Genomic DNA, 23,272 nt, shown 5'->3' with positions numbered 1-23,272 from the left:
CCATTTTGGGGGGGAGATTAGCTTTTTGTCTATCATCTCCACAGTCGGACAAGCAGAATGATCCCAAACTCCTCCCTGTGGGGGGTGAGTTTGGTATCGACCACAATGAATGGCATCTAATCTCCCAAAAAGTGACACATTCCCTTAGGTCACTGCACAGTTTTTGCCACTAAACTCTGCTGAAGCTGCACGGACAATAAACTGATGTGATGTCACACTGTTTTTGTTTGGCCAGTGATCTATGGGATAAGAAAAATCCAAGAACCAGGAAATGCAAATTACACCATGAATAGCATTTTTAGCAGTGTTAACGTGTATCGTCCCTTTAAAAACAGAGCATCTGCCATCAACACATACTCATCAAAGTTGTCTTGATGATTTTATGTGGAAATGGAAAGGTGATAAAACATCAAAGTCCAGGGTGTCCTGTGAAGGCTGGGGATTTCTGACTTCAGGAAAAGAGCCCCCCGCTCCAATAAGATGACAGGTCTCGTAATCCTCCTGACAAATCAGGAAATCTCCCTGTTGTTTGCTCCTTTGTGGTTGAATCCCCATGAGACGTCTCCCTCGAAGCCACGGCCTGCTTTATTAACCAGTTTTGCCTTAATTAGCTAATAGGATTGTTTTAACCATGATCCAAGAAAAGAATAGCCTCCGGGAAGACAAACACCAACTCTGTGGAAGAGTGTGTGCGTGTGTGTGTGTGTGTGTGTGTGTGCGTGCCTGCATGCATGCTCAGCTGCGTGACTCAGTGTGCAACTGCATGTGTGTCAGTGACTCATTGCATTTGTGTGTGAGTGCATGCATGCTTAGCAGTGTAAATTGTGTGTGACTCAATGTGCTCATGTGTAGCAATTTCTGCTTGTGTGTGTGTGTGTCCATGCACATGTGTGTGCATGTGTCATCTAAGGCGCTTCAGTCTCGTTCTCTGCCTTAATTAACGTGCCCTCTTGCAAGAGTTTCACTGGAATATGAAACAATTTTACCTGATGATGCAAACGGCTGAAAACAGAGCTGAGTTAATACTTTGCCTCCTCACCTGACACGTTCTCTTTGTGCGAGAGCGGTAATGCGCACTCGAAGTTTTTTTTTTTTTTTTTTTTTTTTTTTTTTGCATCCATGTATTTTAGCGGTTCTACACTAGCCAAAAGGCTTTTTTTTCACCGGAGGAAATGTATGTGTAAGCAAATTCCTTTGTACTGCACCATGAAAAAAAGCAGGCGGTATCACCGTTTGCCATGTTTTTTTTTTTTTTTTTTTTTTTTTTTTTTTTCAATACAGGCACGCACACACACCTCAGCCCTAATAAAATCCAGGGGAACCTCAAAAAAATGCATGAAACAGAGAAAGGAGACCAAGAATGACAATCATGCAAATTGGAACGACTGAGCTGAGTGCAGTTAAACGCAGTAAGGACTAACATGAACCAAATAAAAAATAAAAAAAAACAACAAAATATATATAAAGTGAAAACTAGAAATACAATCTGTAAACATATCTATGCCTTGCCGTGCATGTGTGCAGAACTGCAGGCAAATGCAATTCAATCCAAAACTTTACTGTCCCCTAAGAGGAATTTCATTTGCAGACCGGGTTCATAATAAAAGAAAACACAATAAAAACACACAATAAAACACATAATAAAAACACTATCACCATAAACAATAAAAGCACATAACAAATCACCACAGCCTCTGCCATACGGGAAAACTGGAGTCGATGAGGGGCTCAATACGGTGCAGTAAAAGATGGCAGCCCATGGTCAGAATAAGCACGGCTTTAAATTGATCTTCCCCTCCTTCCTCTCCTCTTTCTGTTCCAGTGTCGTGCGTTCGCTTCTCCCAGGAGCCTGCGGACCAGTCGGTGGTGCTGGGAGAGCGCGTGGTGCTGTCCTGCGTCGTCTTCAACTACACCGGCATCGTCCAGTGGACCAAGGATGGACTGGCGCTGGGCATCGGGGAGGGCCTTCGAGGTGAGAGGGAGGGTAAATGAAACACTGTGGTGGGATAAGACATTAAAAAAAAAAAAAAAAAAAAAAAACTGTCGCAGGCTTGCAGCTCTAATGAAGTGCATCAAGTGAACCGCAAAAGGGGAAATAATTCAGCCACAGCTTCAGTTCAGTTTCGGCTCTAACAGTAAGAAGAACCCTAACAAAGGCTGTGTCAGTTTTTAACATTAAGGGAACCACTGGGCCTCATCACCATTATCTTCTAAGTTTTTATTTAAATTTGCTCCTAAGAGAAGTCCATGCCAGATCCACGGTGTGTTTTTAAACCGCAGAGTGGTTCACACCTGTGTTCTCATAATGATGAATCCCACTGTCCTTGTAAATTGAAAGCAAATGCCCGTTGATCCTAATTGGCATAGGTAAATGCCCCGCTAATCCCCAGAAAAGGGCATGAGACTTCAGGGCCGTGTGGGCGCCCAGAAACACACACAGACACGGATCGAGTTGAGAGAAGTCAAGAATACCCAAACGAAAGTCTGAAGAGGGTGGAGCACCGGACTTTAGATGTAAAAAAAAAAAAAAAAAAAACAACGACAAACAAACAAAAAACAAAACTTGAGTAGTTGTGAAGTGGAGGTCCAGACCAGTTGTCATATTAGAGGATATAAAGTAAAAGAAGATGCTTGAGATGCTATTTCTTGCTCAGTGAACTCTGTGTCCAGAGAAAGGCTCACAATGGATGACCAAAAAAAAAAAAAAATCTGAGAGGAAAAAATTAAGTGGTTCCCAATTCACATTACTGATGTACACTGAAGTGTTAGTGTAGTGTTTATTTATGTTAAAAGACCTTAATGCTTATAATTATCAATTATATGCGATTGTAATTTAAATCTAATGATAATATACAACTGTGAAACTGAAGAAAACGCAGTAATCAATTATTTTGCACGAACATGTCGGCACTCAAATGTGTGTAATTGTGCTCTCGAGCGTGCATGGATTCTGCTCCTACCTAAGAACAAATCCCAAATAAGAAAACGCTGAATGCTAGAATCTCCTTGAAAAATGTGTAAGTGGGTTTAAAAACCAAATTTCTTATTAAGAGCGGATGGTGAATGAGGCCCATCGATGTAATCTGTATTGTCCTGCAGGAAATTTGTTTCCACCGCCTGTACACACCTCCATTCCCCACCTGTGTCCCAGCACATACACATGTATCACACACACACACACACACACACACACACAGACAAGTCTGGCTCTGTTTTAGGTCAGCGAGTGTGTGGTGTGTTTATTGCTGCTATGGTGCAACTTCTGCTAAATTCCTGTGTGTACGGCCTGACGGCAGCAGAGCGACGTGTGGATTGAGGGTGTGATCGGTGTCATTCATTATTGTGAGTGCACGGCGGGAGTGAATACTGTACACACACAAAGCGAGAGTTTGAAGCCAAGAAGCGTGTGAGTGACATTTTGGGCAAATATGAATCCTGTATATCATGCTGAATTAGAGTAAATCCCTTACACTGCTGACAAAAGCAGACACACATTTACATTTACATTTTAAGCTGACACGCACATCCAGAGTGACTTGCCAGTGTAAGCTGCACTTCTTGGATTGTCAAACATCACAAGTAACCAGCATGAGGAGTTGAAAGGGTCAAAGGCAGAACCAGCCCGCGGGAAGAAACAGGATTTCCGTCCCGTTTCCATCCTTAGAACGACCACGGGTGACCAAGATGTTCCAAAGAAAAACAATAAAAGCAGTTTTTTTTTTTTTTTTTTTTTTAAATGACGTTATCTTTTAGCATAAATAGACTTCTCTTCAAACAATGGACATTAAGAACATGCGCTAAAACATAAAAGAAGCAAAAATAGAAAAGCAAAAGTAGGATTTATTTTAAAATTGATGTTCCTCTCCATGGCCACACCAAGAGTTTGAAAATATATTCCACCATTGCAGGTTTGTAGGGCAGATACCAGCACTGGTGTTTTTAGACTGAAGTCACTGATAGCTGGTATTTTACTTCATGGAAGAGAAAAAAAGTTTATCTGTTGCATGTCTGAAAAGCATCAGAAACAGCATGTAGACTGTGGGACACAAACACCTCCCACTATAAACAGGATAACAATGACACTATAAATGAAAAAAACAATAAACATGCATGCATTGTGAAATACTGCATTAAAATCAGCTCATAGACAATCAGTGGACTACTGATTCACCTCTGCAATAAATGTGTAATCAAATAAATTGATTCATATTCATCATATTAGTGATAGATGATGATCACTGATGATCACTTTTTTTTTTTTTTTTTAGTCAAAGGCCAATATTTGCTGGATATAAGCTGCTGTTTTCTGCAAAATGTTTGGTCTAATCCTAGTTCAGACATATTTCTGAGTCTGGGATTGGTTAGTAAAACAAGGAGCAGATTATTCGCTCCTGCCAGCTGATACAATCACAAACCTCACACTCCTCGTTTGATGGATATTTTGGTTTCTATTTCTATTTTGGTGGATATAATGATCTAACTAAGCTCCTGTGTTCGATCTCCCTCGGTCCAAAGGGTCTGACAGTCTCACAGTTTGATACTGTGACCTTTTTTTTTCTTCTGACTTTCTCTTGATGAGTCGATTTTCTGTAGGTGGCGCTCTTTTCTTTATCTGCTCCCAGCATCTGAGTGTTGATCTCCATTACAGCTGTTCACTGTGATATCCCACACTCTGTCTATTAACTCATCTCCATTCTCTGTGCTTGGCAGGATGGCGGTCTTTGTTGTATTTTGCATTATGTTCTGTATATTTATGGTAATCACTGTCACTGACCTATATTTCCTGCGGCTCACTGTCCTATTGGCTAATTACCTGCTAGATGAATTTGATGAATCTATAAGCTGCAGGTGTGTGCAGTCGGCTTTTCAGAGCTGAATTTGGTGTGAATCTGAAACATTTTTTTTCACAATAGCTTGCTTTTTGTTTTTTGCACATGTAAATTAATACATGTTTTTGCACTGGTAGATCTCGTTTGAGACTGTATCTTTATTTTCAGAGCAGTGTGCAGGTTTCTGTCATTTTTCCTGCAAGTTCTTCTGCAACCAACACACCTACAATCTGCTTCTTCAGGATTATGTGAAGAGCGTAAACTACTCATATGGAAATTTCCATATGGAAATATGGTACATACATGGATCAAACAAACACTTACAGACACCCAGACACCAGTGGTGTGCGTGTGCATGTACACACACACACACACACACACACACACAGAGTCACACAAGTGATAATCTGACATGTGATGTGAAGCCCGTGTTCAACTCAATTTAATTCACAGGTTTAGTAAAGGTCAACATCTCTGTCTCTCTCTCTCTCTCTCTCTCTCTCTCTCTCTTTCTCTCTCTGTCTCTCATCCTCTCTTTCTCTCGCTCTCCTTCGTCTCTCAAATTCCTATCCTCCCACTGCATCATGTTTTATTACCACCTATCTCTTCCCTCCGATCTCCCCTGTTGCTTTCCCCCTTCTTTCCTCTCCTCTCTCTGTTCTCTCATCCCTTTCCTCCTCCCTCACTCTTTCTCCCTCTCCTTCTCTGTCGATAACGCTCTCTTTGTCCTTGCAGCCCCTCACGAGTGCCGTTTCACTGACGAACATAGCAGTGTTTTTGATAAACATGTTGTCCTCCCTGTCTTTCTCCTCCTTTTCCCTCCATCCATCACCCTCTCCCATCTATTTTTTATTCCTGCGTTCCCCTCGTCTCCCCTCCTCCATCGATTCACATGATATTCTCTCTGTTCTTTGTTTTTCCGTGTTGCTACCCCTTACCATGTCAGCATGCGTGTAATGTGAAACTCCAAGTTTTCGACATGTACCAATAAAAAAATCCTGTCGGTTTAATGTGCAATTATGCAAATTCGCATATAACAAGGTGTTGCTGGCCTCTGACGTATAGGAGGTTTCTGCTCTGTGACCATGTATGATGATTTTATGCAACTGTTGGTGAATTTGTAGGTGTGCAGATTGTGTGGTAAATGCATACCTGCAGTACACACACACACACACAAGGTCTGCATTTACTCTCAGTCAAAAAAAAACAAACACACATTTTAAACCACATTGTGTGCAGATATTTACATAAAAAATCCTCTATGGGCTCGAGATGGAAATTAGCTTACGCCATAATGCCGTATGATGCAACCCAACTCACATGTTTATCCATGTTTATGCATCAGTTTCATACAATCAAATGTGATGCAATGTGCTTCACAGTTTACTGAGAGGGAGAAAGAGAGAGACCAAGAGGGAAAAAAAACAAAAAAAAAAACACAGCAAAACACAAGTAGAGGAACCATTCGACATATTTTTGTCATACTCCAGCAGAGGAACAATCTTCTGTACAAAAAAAAAAACAAAAAACGATTGGATGAGGGTGTCGATATGCAAATAGTAATAATGAGACTTTATTCAGGTATACACAGTATGACATCACTGCATACTTTCATGTGTACGCACAAACACAGGTAAACAAAGGATGTGAGACAAACACACACCTCCCCTCCATTCACTACCTGCAGGCATCAGCGGTGGGTGCTCCTCCTCCTCCTCTTCCTCCTCGTCTTCCTCCTCCTTCTCCCTCTCCTTCTCCCCGGGGTGCTTTCACCTCTGTGGTTGCTATGCTGCGAGGTGCTGGAGTGGATGATGTAATCTCCACTAATACTTTTGTACCCCCCCTCCTCCTCTTCCTCCCGCCCCAACTGCCTGCCTGCCTGCCTGCCTGCCTGCCTGCCTGCCTTTGCCATCTGAATCCATGATGTCATGTTGGGATCGGGCACAGAGGATCAATGAGTGCCCCCTAGTGGGACGTCACGCTCAATTATGTCTTTGTCTGGAATGCGAGGGCTCAAACAGAGAGAAAAGGGCTTGTTGTCCGGCGTTGCCTCTAGTTCTGCAGTTTCTGTATCATGCACAAATTGATGTGGCGCGTGTTTGTGCAATGATGCTGGATTGATGTTTGTGCAAAGCCCTTGAGCTATTGGTTTGCCTGTCTGTGCTACTGGTGTGTGTGTGTGTGTGTGTGTGTGCTTCTGCATCCACTACCTATCTCTGCCTTGTTTGTGTACAAGCACACACTATTATGTTCACCGGATGCATGCTTTTATGTAATCCTGTGCGAACCCATTAAACAGTGTTACCTGAAATTAATGTCTCCTAGAGTGTAGATTAGATATCAGAAATTTTCCCAGATAAAAATGTTGGTTCTGCTTCTCCGATTGATGAAGCACAACAGGGATTCGGCCTCAGTTCATGACAGTTTTTATTTATTTATTTATTTATTTTTTTAACATTTGCTATTTTTTCTAAACATGTCAGGTCATTCTTTCCCTGGAAAAATCCTCTGCCGCACAGGAAATGATGTGTTTTATGTTCCCACCAGTAGCAGCAACAGCGTTTTGCAGAGAATAAACAGAGGAAGAAGAAGAAGGAGAAGAAGTACTGCGTAGTTGGCACCATCGGCTGGTGCTGGACTGAGGAGATAAAGAAAAGAGCGCCACCTACAGAGAGCCAAACTCGACAAGAAAACAGAAAATAAAAAGAAAATAGATATCACAGATACACCGCCCACGCTGTTTGATTGACAGCTGATCCCTGAGAGCTGCAGTGCAGAAACACCACAGAAACGACTGCTCGGCACTACAAAAAAAAAAAAAAAAAAAAAAAATCATCTTACAGATTACCACGTAAACACATTAACATTTCATTAATGTTTTAAATTACAAGCACACATTAGATGCATGTGTCCTGTTTGCCACAAATCCAGTGTGAGGACTAATATGGAAATCTCACCGAGACAGCTGTTATGTGTTGCAGAGCAGGTGGACCCGAAAGCAGGGGAAAGCAAGCAAACAGGAACTGAAAAGTAGTGATTTATTACAAACTGAAGGCAGGAACGACGCAGGAACACGGCACAAAGAGGACAGGCAGGCAAGACTAACAAATGATCCGGCAAAAACTGAAAAAAAAAAAAACAAAAAAAAAACAGCAGGCTTTAAATACAACTGAACCAATGAGAGAGCAAGGAACAGGTGGCAAGGCAGGAGAGCAGGCGAGGAGCTGATTGGCTGGGGAGAACAATGGGAACAGGGCAGGGCTGGCAAGACCGACGCAGGGCAGGTGTGGAAGGAAACGAAAAATACAGAAAACACACCGTCCAAACTGCATCGCGACAACATGTGTGGAAAGTTGAGTGTGTTGATGGTGCAAAGATTTTCACGCCTGAAGGAAAATATGTGTGAAGGCTCTAAAACACTGCCGGGTTAGATTGAAATAGCGAGACATACTTTTTTTGAGACATTGCCAGTTGAATTTAAATCACAAAGTTTCTATCGATTTTCCAGCTCAGCATTCCAGGGTTTTCCCAGGCCCACATTTCTTTGCTGAGCTGATAGCAGCTGGATAGTATGAGTGTCTTCAAAGCTGTGTGTCACTATGTGCTGTCGCTGAAGACAACAAAGAGGTGTCACAACACAGTGTGTGAGAGAATGTCAGCTCTACATCGTGCATGAAACATGTGGCCGGGACAACACAAGTTTTTCATCTTTGCCCGGTTCTCAGACTTTTTCAGTATCTGGAAAAAGCTTCATCCCAAAATGCCAGATATTCATTTTTTTCAGTTTCTGTTCACTTTCTAAAACAAAGACAACTTTATGCTGAGAAACAAAAGTATTGTGAAAGCAGCAGTCTTATGATGACTCATGACTTGAATAGCAGCTCGTAATAAGTTTCAGATGGACGTCCCGTTTTGAAATAAAACTCCAAATGGTGGTGTTCATTTCTCATGCTCGGCAGTCTTCCCACTCTTGCAGCGGTTCCTGCTATGATGCATGGTTTACTGTAGAAATTCTGCAGAAATTTCAACAAACAAACTGGAAGCCCACAATGTTTTGTAAGGGCTTTGTGTGCACTGATTTAACCCGAACCCCCGGTCTGTATCTCCCCCAGCCTGGCCGAGGTATCGTGTGCTTCGAGTTCTGGACATCGGCCAGTACAACCTGGAGATCTCCAACGCTGAGCTGTCGGACGACTCCCTGTACGAGTGTCAGGCCACCGAGGCTGCCCTGCGCTCCAGGAGGGCCAAACTCAACGTGCTCAGTGAGTCGATGTGCCGGGGGCCCCACCACCTACAGTGCTGTCTGTATCGGGCTTTTTAAACATGAACTCATAAAGCTTTGTTAACCAGACACAAAGGGAGGGAGACCTGAGGTGGTTATTAAACTCAGGAGAGCAATCTTAAAACAGAGAGCGAATCACATGATAAATTAGGGATCATACACGTTCATTTTCCCGGCTGATTGAATTGATTCATCTACCGACCGAGCTATAGTGGTGTGTGGATGTGATGCATCGCTCTTCTAGTGAATCCGCCGAGTCATCGTCTGATGGAGACTTGAAATGTTCCAGGATCCTTGGCGTTCTTTGGTTTTAGAGTTGTGTTTGGCTGTTACACATGTACAAGAATGTACAAGAACACATTGAAAAAGACAAGTCAAGACAACAGCAGCGAATCTACTTACAGACAGAATTACAAAAAATTGATTTCATCAGTTGTAAGAGGAGCAGAAAGTGAGTGAAGTGAACGGTTAGAGCCTGGAGATCGGGGAGGCAAACCAGAAGGTGTAAAATCAAAAGGTGTTTGAATGCTTTGACTCGTTGGGCGAAAAATGCGGCAGGGGGAGTTCACTAACAACTACCATTGAGGAGCCCTTGAGCAAGGAATTTATTTCACTGGTTTTTAGTCTTGCTCCTTGGCATCCACACACCTGCTGGTTTTCACTCCAGGCATATAATCAAGTAGTGATTTACACTCAGGATGCACAGCAAACACAGTCAGTGAACTACCTGCTTACTTGGATAGAAACCAGGATGCACTGTGAAGCCGGGTGTTGCTTACAAAAGTACCTGCATGCTCAGTTGACTTTCTCTAGCTAAATAAATGTAATGCATAAATAAATCCATATATTTAATATTTATGTTTGATTTGCCCTTGAAAGTCTACTTGGGATGAATGACAAGTGAGAGAAAGAAGATGAAATTATACAAGTTAAACGTTTACATTTAGGATGTTTTTCTGTAAGCCAGTCTTAACACAGTCACCTAACTTAGAGTGACGGCAACAGTAAATTAAGCATTATTTCCCAAATTGTCCACATTTTAAGCAACCATTAGTTAGGAGGCCAGAGGTTAGATCCACTCTGTGCTGGGGAAAAGGTTGGACAACAGCTCAGGATGTCACATCATAGTGTCAGGCTTTAGTAAAACCCCTCAGGGCTGTGTGGTGTGCATGTCTATGCATATGCTTGTCTGTATGTATGAGTGCACATATTCATGAATGTTTTTTTTTTTTTTACAGTATGTGTATGCGTGTGTGTGTCTCTAACATTCTCTGTGTGTATCCCGCCTCCAGTCCCCCCTGAAGACCCGGTGGTTGACGGTTCCCCTGAGCTGCTGCTGATGGCCGGGACGCCCTACAACCTGACCTGTGTGACCCGCGGGGCCAAGCCGGCAGCACACATCCAGTGGACTAAGGATGGAGTCACTCTGGAGGGAGCCCACCAGTCTACAGTGAGTCACGTACACACACAAACACACTCACAAATACAAGTGCACACACATGCAGAAGATAATAAAGCATGCAAGATACAAAAAACACATTAAACCGTAAAGAGCTTGGCTGCAAAATGAGATATCCGCCATTTAACAAAGCTGACGCCTACTCCTTCCAAATAATTGGAGCAGTTTTAGCAGTTAAGTACTAAAAGTTGCAATGCTTTTTGACATCTGCACTGCTCAAGGGTTTTACAACATGCACTGTTTAGACCGCACAGAACCCTAAGAGCCTATATTTCAACTCGTATCTAACATGTATCTTTGCATGAGGCAAATATAATGCGCGCTGTGTACAAAAGGCAATATGGGAGAGGTCAGACGAGCGTGAGTGATTCTCTAATTGCAGCGGCTAGTTTAACGCATGAATTAAATATTTTGTTCAGCAATTCTGTCGGTTGCAACAACGCTGTGCTGCCGCAGCACTTTGGAGTTAAAAAGTGGAGTTTTTAAAGTCAACATAGGCTCACTCAGTCCAATCATGCACACACACTCCACCCCGCCGCTCTACCTGCGCACCCACAAACAGCCGGTGCACCTTTTTACAACACAGAGCTTACGTTCTTGGTTTAGAGTGATCGAACTGTGTCAGACTGTGTTTCTGTGGTGGGCCGTTAACACAGCCGTATGCTTTAAAGCAGCTCATTCTGATCTACCCGCCTGCAAACGTGCCCTGTTAGACATGGATAAGGAGTGGATATCTGGTAGGAAGCATTCAGAGTGTGTTGCCCAATTAACATGTGTTTTGAGGAGTGTCAGTGGTACAGCTCGGAAATGGAGGCCATAATTGAAATTGATCACTCAATCCATCGATTTACTAAACCAAAACGCGTCAATTTCAGCACTAATTGCCCTTGGTATTTAACGCTCCGAGGCAGCACTTTCTCTCACTCTGAGAAAGCAATAGCTGTTGTGTTGTTTGTTAAAAGTCACAACAGGCAGAGAGGAAGTCTTTGCAGTCCTCCATTTGAGAATTACTCCCTTTGATATGTCAGACTGTAGGATGTAAACAAATTATAGGTTGCCAAGGCATACTCTCTGCAGTAGAAATAATAAAAATGTTATTATTTTACTATTGCTTGATGAAATAAAAACCAAACCGCAACCTCAGACCAAGAGAAATCAAGATGAAGAGAGGGAGCTGCATTCCTTAAGTCGGAATTGAGCACACCAAATATGGCCTTGAATCTTTGTTTTGGAGAAATAATATGAGAAATTATATTTAGTTAATAGTTACAGGTGACATAATTTTGTATTTGAGTGAATCAGTTCACATTTACATGCATGGTGTTGTTTCCTGTGCAGAAACTGTATTTTTGGATTACAGCTCTAAACCAAATGCCATATATAAAAATACAGGGGTGTGTTCAGAAATGCACAGATGCACAGGAACGTACACATGGATACACACACACACACACATACATCACCACACACACCAGTGACTTCCTACCCTTTACATGCTGCACACCTTGATGCCAAAATATACCAAGAAGAGCTTAACTGACACATAACACTCTTCATAGAGGAATGCAAACATGCAGACACACACACACACACACACACACACACACACACACACACACACAGATAATGTTTACTATTGTGTGTCTGCAACAACATGCAGAATAATATACAGAGGCATGAAATACATATACACACAAACACGGAAATACATTATGCACTCATATTCCCTCAGGCTGCTATACACTCTCCCACACACATGAAATTATGCCCGTGAGCACACTCTCTCTCTCTCTCTCTCTCTCTCTCTCTCTCTCTCTCTCACACACACACACACACACACACACACACACACACGCTTGCATATGCACACTCACGCTCTCGTATGCACACATACATCAGCAAACACTGAGTCACACACTCAAACACAGATGTTTTAGAGTCTCATGCAGCCAGCCCACCCCCCCCACACACACACTCATACATATTACATAGGGCTCTTATGTTACCGTGTTACTGACCACGCATTTACACAACAGTGAATGCTGTACACACTTTTCTTGCCAGATTTTTTAGCTGCATTGCGAAAAAAATAAAAAAATAAATAACACTCTACCCTCTCTTTCGGTCAAGCATAAAGTGGGAAATCCAAACCCAAACTGACTTTTAGGCTGGCATTCTGCAGAAGTTGAATTTTCCCATGATTTTTATGGTTTTATACAACTTTTAAGCTCTCAAGCTCAAGGCCAAGTCCGATGACATTATAAAACTGCATTGCCTGAGATAATTTAGAGAACATTTTGTGGACGGTAACTTTGCCATAGCTATATTAAGCAAGATTAAGTTGGAGGTGACTAATATAAGCACAGGAATATGGATGTCCATAAAAATTCTACTTTAAAGTCAATTTCGGTGTAATTCTCTTTAAACATTCCCTTTCATCCACTCTGCCTCTATTTTTTTTGGCTTATTTCTGCGTCTCTGTTGGCTTTTTGATTGATGTTTTTTATGGGTTTTTTCCCTCCTACGCCCCTTCTTTTTGCTCTACTCCCTCCATTTTCCCCGCTGCTCCTCTCTCTCCTCCTGCTTCTCATCCGCTTTAATCTCCCTCTACCTACCCGCTCCCTTACTGCCAATCACCCCTTAACTCTACCTCACCTCTAACAGGAAGTGTTACCGGACAGAAAGAGGGTGACCACCAGGAGCTACCTGCCCATCACGCCGGTCGACACCGACACCGGCCGCAACTTCACCTGCGTGGCCAGCAACCCGGCCGTGCCGCTGGGCAAACGAGCCACCGTCACCCTCAACGTTCACCGTATGTCGACATCGGCTCAGCGCTGACACAAAACCACACCTATCAGGGCTCATTTAACACTTCTGACAGCTCTGAGCTCCCGCCAACGAGGCCACATCCCCTCCACGAGGCAAACACAACAACTCAAACTACTGAATATCAACAGTAGTTTGACACCTGGCTCATTTTCATCCTCTAAATAGGATCCAATCCGTGCCTGAACAGGAGGAATTGGAGTTGTTGGGGTTTACACTGATCGGTGCCAGGGGTTGGGGTTTTCAGTTCAATTCAGGATGTGGATTTTCTTCAGCATCTGGAAAATTGGAAAACCTTTTGTGGTAAAAAAAACAAAAAAACAACAAAAAAAGGTTCTTCAGTCCCATTCTTGCAAAAAATTGTTTTAAGTAGCCGTAGCAAGGAATAAGAGCAACACTGTGGTTTTATTATGTGTTGTTTTTAAGTCAGTGTAAGTGTAATGGGTCTATCTGTGGAAAAGTTTGATCAAGGAATGGCACAAGTTTCTGAGGAATTGATGGTTTGAATGGTATGGGAATCAGCTCCAATTCAACTTGACACTGTTGAATCACACCATTTTTTATTTATTTATTTTTTTTCTTACATTTTTGGTGGCTGCAGTGTATTCCCTTTATGTAAGGCTTCACTGTCCTGTTTGTGTCTCCCCCTTTCCAGACCCTCCTACAGTAACTCTGTCCATCGAGCCTCGCTCCGTCCTGGAGGGGGAGAGAGTCACCTTCACCTGCCAGGCCACCGCCAACCCTCCCATCATGGGCTACAGGTCGGCGGACTCTTTGATGAGATTAATCTTGTTTGTCACAGAGCCAAGAGCCAAGAGAGAGTTCTGAAATTAATATCTGAAAATCATAGATACGGCCACAACGCGACGGCGAATAAGAAACACCATCAAGCAATGTCCTTACCTCGCTGACTGGGACAGTTTTGTGGCGTCTTTTGCTCCGTCAGTTGTCATGTTTTTGTCTTTCTCTCTCTTGGCAGCAGTTCTGTCAGCCAGTCTAGTTTGGACTGGGATCCAGTTCAAGACATAGTGGACTGTTTGACGCTGTTGCCATGTTTTCAGCTGTTTGACCCCCGACAGCTGCAGCCTGCTGACGAATTTCAGGCTGTGGCTCTGTCTTTTCCAATAGTAATAGTGTTTTTATTTTATTATTTTATTTAAATCCAGGTGCATCTGTTGTCTGGAGGTGACGCTGAAACAAAGTTTTTTACGTGCAAAACACATTTGGAGAAAGTATCGAACATTGTTAAAACTCAGGTCTGAATTTAGCATTTCTCAAGAGCAGCACTGGAATTGCCGGAGTTAGGGGTTCAATCCCCAGCGGGCCCGTTCGCCTTGCTTTTTGGTCTTAAACTCTGGAGAACTTATGATATCTGACAGTACCTGGGTGACTGTGACTTCAAAGCACACAGAGCGCGCGAACCTCCGCCAATGCTGAACAATTCCCCCGACTTCCTGCTTCACCCAAAGACATCCTCCCTGTCACTTAAAATTTTTAAGTTAAACTGATTTCTTGAGCTTGCAAAAATACCCCTTAGGATTTGGAATCGAGTCCCTATCTCTGTTAGTTTTATAGCTGTGACTACGATAAGTCTACTCCGGTGGAAATCGCAGATCTGGATGCCCACCAGTAACTAATCAGCTGTTCTTTTGCCTTTTGGTCCAGCAAATTTAATAAAAATCCAGAGGTAGTAATGGATTGTGAAGTTTGAAGATATAGCTGTTAAATGGTTTGTTTTTGTTGGGCAGGTGGGCTAAAGGTGGTGTGCTGCTGGAGGGGGCGAGGGAAAGTGTGTTTGTCACCACGGCGGATCACTCCTTCTTCACCGAGCCGGTTTCCTGTCAGGTGTTCAACGCCGTGGGAAGCACCAATGTCAGCATCCTGGTTGACGTACACTGTGAGTCGCACGGATGCGCCGGAGAGCCGCTTGTATTTCTGTTGATGTCTGCGGGCCTCTCCTAACAGTAAATCAGACAATGTATTTGTCTGAATGGTACTTTGCTGCCTCGCCAATATGAATGCATTATTCAGAATGAGCTTGGAGTAGATGTGATGAATCATGTTCTCTACTCTCTCTCTCACACACACACACACTCACACAAACACGCATACTCACTTTCACTCTGTCTCTGTCTCCGTCTCTCTCGCTCTTTCTCTCTCCCTCAGTCGGTCCCATCCTGGTGGTGGAGCCCCGGCCGGTGACGGTGGACGTGGACTCGGATGTGACGTTGAACTGCAAGTGGTCCGGAAACCCTCCGCTCACGCTCACCTGGACCAAGAAAGGCTCCAGCATGGTGAGAGCAAACCATCAAAACTGACCTTTTGACCTCTGAGCCTCAACCTTAAAAAAAAAAAAAAAAAAAATCCCAGCACTGCTTCATGCTATAAATTTGTTGAATACCTGACAGTTTAAATATCTGTTTTAAATGTCATTTTTTAGTCTATTTTAATTGAATCCACTGCTCTGTTTTGCATCATTGTGTACTTATGCACTTGTTAGATGTGGGTTTATGTGGTTATTCTTGTTTTCATGGTCTAGGAAAATGAATTTCTCCTGGAGAGATAATAAAGATGACCTTAACACTGAACACTGATTTTGGAGAGATGAGCAGCACTTAACACTGGCACAAACGGCACGGGGACTGCATGCGGCGCTTTGGCCCACTGAGTTAGGCAAATTAGCCGTCGCACTGCCCTAAATTTCCTGCAAAAATAATTCATGATTATACTTATAAAATTCACATTACAGTGCAGCTGAATGATCACCTGCCCATGAGGGTGAATTGTGGCCTTGCATACGACTCGATTGCTTTTTATGGAACAGAATATCGTTTCGTATTGCGGCGGTTGTTTAGGTAAGATACCACATTCAGAAATGATTTAAGAGGACGTCTTAAGTCAACGCTGCAAAAAAAAAAAAAAATTGAAAATCTGTGATGTATTTAGTGTACGTTTGTAGATAAGCAAGGCAACGTTACACTGCCAGATTTTCGCATGTTGTTTGGCATCCTCTCCCGTTGAAAGAGAGCGAAAAAGAAAAAGCAGCTCAAACAGGGATAAACCCCTTCCCCTCGGAGTAAAAGCAAACATACTAGAAAACCCCAATCCCAACCTTTATGAATGCCTAAGACCCAGACTCCATAAATGTTTCCTTAGTTGTGAAGCAGACAGTTAGAAGTGAGACATCGTCTTCGTATCCTAAATCTTTAATTCATGCTTAACGAGTTAAGAAAGGCTCCAGGAAAAACTAATGGAGCCTGCTGTGAAAATCAACATGTTTTATGAATTAAATATAGATCTCCCTCCCTCTTTTTAACATCTCTCCTCTCCTCTCTCTAATGTCTGTCTGCCTCCCCCTCTCTACCTCGGAAACCTACTACCGTGTTTGTTTTTTTCATGGGTGTCTGGCTGGAATTGGTGTGTGTATTTATGTGTGCCTGTGCGCTTGTGTATGTGTGCATTTCTGTGTATGTGTGTGTGTGTGTGTGTGTGTGTGCATCCAGGTGCTCAGCAACAACAACCAGCTCTACTTGAAGTCGGTGAGCCAGGCGGATGCAGGCCAGTACGTCTGCAAAGCCATCGTCCCCAGGATCGGCGTGGGAGAGACCGAGGTCATGCTCACTGTGAACGGTCAGCTAATATCCACTGACTCTACCAGCAGTAACAATACTGACGTTAGCCATAATGATGCCACTATATTCACACTGAACACTAGTAATATAGTAAAGTGATTAGGGGTGTCAAAGTGGGGTCCCTCAGGGGTCCTTAAGGAGCTTCCATGTTTAATTAACAGTTTCATTTCCCTATAATTCACTAGAAATTATTAATGATGTACAAAAAAAAAAAAGGATTATTTTAACATTATGCTTTAATCTCACTTTGAGTCTCTTTGTCACATCTGAACAATTCATACTTAACACAAAGGAAAATATCTTGACAAATCAGTGTGTCCTCATGTCGTGGTGTTTTCTGGCCCATGTGAGTGTAACACACACCGGGTTTGCTCCCTTTTGGTCCCTATTAGGATTTGCTTACTTTTCTCTGTTCATATCATTATAAGATTAGTACTTTATTTTTTTGTTTGTTTTTTTTTTGCTTTATTTTTTATGTTTATCATTATTTTTGACCCTCTATAGACCAAATGATTAATCAATTAAAAAAAAAAAAAAAAATGTATTGAGTGAAAATTATTATTACTTGGTGCCCAACACTTTGCCTGAAAAGGGGTTGTAGTATCTGTTTTCTTTAAAGGTGCCCCATGTTGGATTTTTAAACATCAGCGTACTGTGGTCAGAGTAATGGTGATTGTCTTGATATAATTATTGTAAACAAATGAGACGATGTTGTAGATGATCGTTCGCTTCTCTCTCATGCCGTTGGGATTGCCAAGACTACATTTCCCATGAGCGCCGCTGCTTCCTGTCACAAAGTGTCACAAAGAGGATGTTGCGTCCTCATTTTGAAGTTTTCTCTTTGGTTTTGCTGTTGGAAGTGATTTTTCCTTCGTATTTTCTCTGTCTGCCACTGCGACAAAACCCTGAAAGCTTCTCTGAAAATTTGCAATGGAAGAACAGCGCCCTCTTCCTGTTCTGTGCTGTAAAGCAATCCGTAACACAGATTTCACGCCAAATCCGACCTGGTGTCTCACAATGTAAAATGCAATGTTTGATTTTTTGCATTGAAATAATCAAACTTTTTGGTTCATTTTGGTTCATAACCCTCCCTACCTCCCTGCTCTCTCTCTCTCTCTCTCTCTCTCTCTCTCTCTCGCCCCCCACAGGCCCTCCCATCATCTCCAGTGATCCGGTCCAGTACGCTGTCAGAGGCGAGAGAGGAGAGATCAAGTGTTACATCGCCAGCACCCCTCCACCCGACAAAATTGTGAGTCCACCCTCTGAAGTTTGCACTTTTTAATCTCCTGCAGTGTCATGTTTTTTTTTCTTTTTTCTTTTCTTTTTTCGTCACAGCACCAAAGACAAAGTGGTGCCTATTCACCTCCTATAGGCTTAGGTGTAAACACGCATAATGATCAGCTTTGAACTCCTGCGATGGTTTTATTTTCCATTTTCATGCTCTTTTACCTGCTTAATTACTGCAAATTGCCTAGAGCGGCATTCTCCAACCATGTGCCACTGAGAGCCGTGTGCATGTAGACTTTCATTCCAGCCAAATAAAACTCAGTTCCTCCTCTCTGCTTGAGACTGTGCTGATCAGTGAAATCAGCTGGTATCGTCTGTGGTGGGAACGAAAACCTGTGTACAAAAAGGAGAGACATGTTGTTCAAATATCCCAACGAAAATTTTTAGCAGGTGCTGGGAGCGTAGTAGCTTGTAAGGATTCAAGAAAAGGATGAACACTACACACCGCTTCCGATGTTCCCAACATTTCAATTTTTTTCCAGAGGAAACATAACATAGTTGAAGAAAAATGTCGAAATGTTTCATGCAATGTGTAGCTTCCTCCATTTTTAGGATTCGTGGATTGAAAACCTGCCAGTGCTTAGCATCGATGGCAAGTGGTTTGGGATCTTCTTCTGGGCTAAAGGTCAAACATATTTACTATTTTACAAAACCAATGCATTTATTATGAGCCTTAGAAAACATATTTTTTTTTGTCAGAAATAGATTTTTTTTTTCACTCACACCCACTCAGCTTTAAAATCACTCACCTAATGTGCCAAATATCTGTCTGTAAAAATATAAACAGGGACAGAGAATTGGAAACAAAGTCTTATCCTGCCTGAGATGCCCTTGAGCAAGGCACTGTTCTACTGGGCAGCTGTCAGGGTCGAACAGGGTCGAGGAGTAACGACGTTGTGAATCAAATTGCAAAATAATGTTCTTAATGAAAATGTTGAAAATAAAGGAATTCCTAGTAGATCGCCCACAACTAACAGTAAAATGTTAAATATAACTGAAAAAAAAAATTAAAATTAAAAAGTCTTTAATTGTCCTTTAAAATCAAAACATCACAAGCCTAATGCGTTTGACATTTGAAGAACTTTAATCACCGCCTGGGTTAATTATTTAGGACCGTTCAGTTGAAAACATTTGTTTAAAAAGTAAGCAAATGTCAAAAGTTCAGTGAAGTTGCTTTGGTGAAGTTATTTTAGTAGTTGCGTTGCTTATTACATTATTGAAAGGATAACTTGTAATATCCAGCCGATTATATTTCAAAAGTAGCCGTTCCCACGCGGGGCGTCAGGGTGTGTTGTGTGAATGTGAAGCGAGGCTCTGATGAAACACAGCAGTGAAACCTTACCGGGCTAAATAAAGGTTTGGGTGGAAAAAAGCAGATCTGCGTTAGTCCTCCCGGTTTATTTTGAGCCCCAGCAGCGTGAAAATATTCCTAATTCTCATGCATGACTTCTATCATTCATCCACTCAGTGATACAGTATGTTGAGTTTCATGGATACAAATGAATAACTGGCTGCAGGTTTGTTCATTACTATAGATTAACTTTTCATGTATCTCCGTCCGTGGTTTGAAAGTGAGGTTTGGGGTCACCCGGGGGTCCTTCAGGGGCTTCCAAAGGGTCCTCCGCAAAATGGGAAATAGTTTAATTTCCCTAAACCTTAATTCATTAGATGCTATTATAATGCAACAAAAATGTATAAGTGATTATATTAACATTATGGTGTTAATCTGACTACTTTGAATCTATTTGTTACTACATTTTAACCCCTTACCATCCCTCCTCTTTCTTTAAACCCATTTTAGAGGAGGGGATGGGATCCTCAGGGGGGAATAAAATGTCAAGAAGAAGACGAAGTGGTGAACATCCTTTGAAAGCTGGGAACCTGAAGATTAATTTGAGATTTTTTGAGGCGACAGGTCAAGGGACCCCTTTGAAAATGACCATGCCAGGTTTTCTGTCTACAAACTTTGGAGCAACATTTCACCCCCCTTGCCCACAACTGAGAATTACATGCTTGGGATCAATGGATTCCTTAGGTTCTCCAATTCCTTATGATATCTTCACTCTAGCTTTAAAACCCCTAGCTTCTAAAAGACAGCATGTTAGCCAGGGCGTCTGACAGGCCATTGAAACATTAAGGGGCTAAACCAAAACATCTTTTCATATCAGGGTCTCCAAGCCCAAACCAGTTCAAATGGGGGTCCAGAGCTGAATGAAAGTCAGTTTGGGGGCTCTAAGCTTGGAAAAGTTTGAAAACCTGTGATGTAAGAGACAAAATGGACCAAAAACAGCACGGGTCGCAAACAACAGGAAGGAGTCGGAAAATGGAAATACCACTTTTGGATTTTGGTTTGAAAGCTCGAGTGAGACAAAAAGTGTTGGGGGTAGGGTAGGGATCAGGTGGGGAGGGGGGTTGAAATGAGACTGAAATGAGAGAGAGAGAGAGAGAGAGAGAGAGGGGGAGAGAGAGAGATGGAGGGAGAGTAAAATTCTGTACCTTTCAGCGTCAATTATCCAATTGTGGAGCGCCGACATGACAGAAATCAGAGCTTTTAGAAAGCCTCAGCCCCCTGCCGCACTCGCCCAGAGCTCCGAGCGTATAATGTGATACGACATTATAGTCCCGGCTTAATGCAGAGACACAAGGACTTATCAAATATGAAGCATGATGCTGTGTGTGAGAGAGAGAGAGAGTGTGTGTGTGTGTGTGTGTGTCTAAAGGCTGTAATGAAAGAGCAAGAGGGACTGAGAAAGAGAATCTGAAAAAGGGAGCAATTTCTGTGAGAAAGAGTGATATTTGGGCAAAAAAAAAAGACACATTGTGATGGATTAAAGTGAGACAAATAATAAAAATCTATAATATGTAAACAAATCAGGACTTATTTTCTTCTATCTGACCTCTTCTTCATCAGGTTTGCCATTTTGATTTTTTTTCCCATCCAGGTTAAAAGGTACATTAACACAACATATGGGTCTATGTATATTTGATATTGTCCTGCTTCATATTTAATAACTTCAAATTTCTACTGCAGCAGATTTTAAGTAGAAAGACCTGCCTGACTCTATTGCTCGTGTGTGTGTGTGTTCCTTGTGATGTCCAATCTTCCTGTGACTGTAAACAAAATGGAATTTTTTTAGTTTGATATTTTCAAAAATATTTTAAAAAAGTCATTTAATTTACTGTTTAAACTATATTTCCTTTTCAAACCCGCTTTAGTGTGCTTTAACCTTTCTTAACACCAGTTTATATGTTTACTGAATGTTTACGTGTGTGTGTGTGTGTGTGTGTGTGTGTGTGCGTTTGAGTCTGCTGCGGCCATTACCATATTAGATAAGATAAGGTGAAATTAACATTATTGATCCCTGAGGGGAAATCGGGTCGTTGCAGCAGTTAAGAATCGGATATAGATAAAAATCCAACAAATTAAACGTATGGAAGATTAAAGCCGTCTCCCTCACAGCGCGGTGACACACACATTTCCCATCTTGTGAGACGTCTCGCTGCGCTGACCACTCACAGATGTTTGCAGTGCGCTGATGTACAAATTTACCGTCAATTAATGCTCAAATAGCTGAAATACTTTGTTGTGTGAACTGGATTGGAGGATTAATGCTGGAGACAGTGGCCAGGGTTATCTATGTCTGATAGCCAGTGTTGAATTGATTACTTGATTAATTTCTCGGTGACTTGACAAAAAAAAATGAATCGATCACATGCTTTTTACACAGATGCTATGATTCACTTGCTTTTTCTGGGTCATATCATAAACACTTTGGGTTTTTCTTGGCTGCTGGTCAGACTCAGGAGGCAATTTTAAGACACCGGTAACTTGTGATGGGCATTTATTGTTATTTTGAATGTTTTGTGGATGAAGTGATTAAGCAGCTAATTGAAAAAATAATGATTTGATTAATCGACAAGGAGGATAATCGTTTGTTGCAGCCCTGATGGCGGGGCAGCCCCACGTGGCGGAGCCGCTTTCCTCTGTCAGTGTTAGTATTCACCTCGGCGCAGGAAGTGTATTATTAGTCCCGCCCTCCGCCCCCTCTCTTAATAAAGCTCCCGCCCCGCCACCTGTCACTCCTCTTGACGAGCTGTCTGTCCTGACACCGAGCTAAAGCCGAAACACCGGAGGCAAACGCTGAACTCTGTGATGAAACAAAAAGCAGCACTGTGGTTTGAAACAAACCTTGTCTGCTGCACTTTTTTTGTCTTTTCTTGCTGCTTTGTTGTGGCCTCACCTCGATGGCCACAGACACGCCCACCATGAACCCCAGTTTCATGCCAGTGGGGGAAATAATCAAGGCGTGAACCAAACAGTCACAGATAGAAAGAGATTGATAATTTAGGGAAGTGGGGGTTTCAATACCTGAAGCCGATGATGATATTAAGAGAGCAGGGCGGCCAATGGTTGATATATAATGGTGATAGCATCATATCATGTTGTTGTTGTTGCTGTTATATTGGCATCTGATAAAATAAAGCAATTTCATAATAATAATGTATGAGACACCGAATTGGCTGAAAGCAATGAGCATTTCTTTAACACTAATGTCACTGTCTGCTTTGTCTCTGTTGCCTTAAGTAGATCTGCACTCTGTCTGCAACTCAACTTTGTAAAGAAGAAAAAAAAACCCTTATGAATGACAAATAAAATAAAGCTTTAGTGCACTTATCGGCACATAGCAGCATCTCTTTGTTTCCGCGTTTCTGAGAGAGAATGAAAACTTGTAAACTTACATAAATAAATGAAAAAATAAATAAACAATGCTAGTGCACACAGTAACAGCCGGCAGCATCTTTTTTGTTTTCGCTTCCAATGAACATTTATTGTACACCGTTATTCACCTGAACACAGAAAAAACATCTGAAAAAAAATGTGCATTGTCTCTGTTTGCTCGAGCAGATCTGCACTCTGCAATCTGTTTATTATTTTTAATACATTTTCAAAAAA

At 42.1% G+C, this 23,272-nt stretch overlaps 1 protein-coding gene across 1 annotated transcript in view; it reads left to right on the top strand.

Annotated features, from left to right (window-relative positions):
• The window catches only part of kirrel1b (kirre like nephrin family adhesion molecule 1b), an 82,441-nt gene that overhangs the window by 46,018 nt on the left and 13,151 nt on the right, over nucleotides 1-23,272 (top strand). Inside the window, exons 2-10 of the mRNA XM_030074831.1 lie at nucleotides 1,823-1,972; nucleotides 8,942-9,091; nucleotides 10,404-10,561; nucleotides 13,235-13,385; nucleotides 14,055-14,160; nucleotides 15,148-15,296; nucleotides 15,566-15,693; nucleotides 16,903-17,029; nucleotides 18,180-18,280. Of these exons, the coding sequence (XP_029930691.1) occupies nucleotides 1,823-1,972; nucleotides 8,942-9,091; nucleotides 10,404-10,561; nucleotides 13,235-13,385; nucleotides 14,055-14,160; nucleotides 15,148-15,296; nucleotides 15,566-15,693; nucleotides 16,903-17,029; nucleotides 18,180-18,280 (1,220 nt within the window). The remainder of the gene's footprint in view (nucleotides 1-1,822; nucleotides 1,973-8,941; nucleotides 9,092-10,403; nucleotides 10,562-13,234; nucleotides 13,386-14,054; nucleotides 14,161-15,147; nucleotides 15,297-15,565; nucleotides 15,694-16,902; nucleotides 17,030-18,179; nucleotides 18,281-23,272) is intronic.

Source organism: Myripristis murdjan, chromosome 17 (genome assembly GCF_902150065.1).
Source record: "Myripristis murdjan chromosome 17, fMyrMur1.1, whole genome shotgun sequence".
Taxonomy (NCBI): domain Eukaryota; kingdom Metazoa; phylum Chordata; class Actinopteri; order Holocentriformes; family Holocentridae; genus Myripristis; species Myripristis murdjan.
This window is presented reverse-complemented; position numbering and strand designations above follow the sequence as displayed.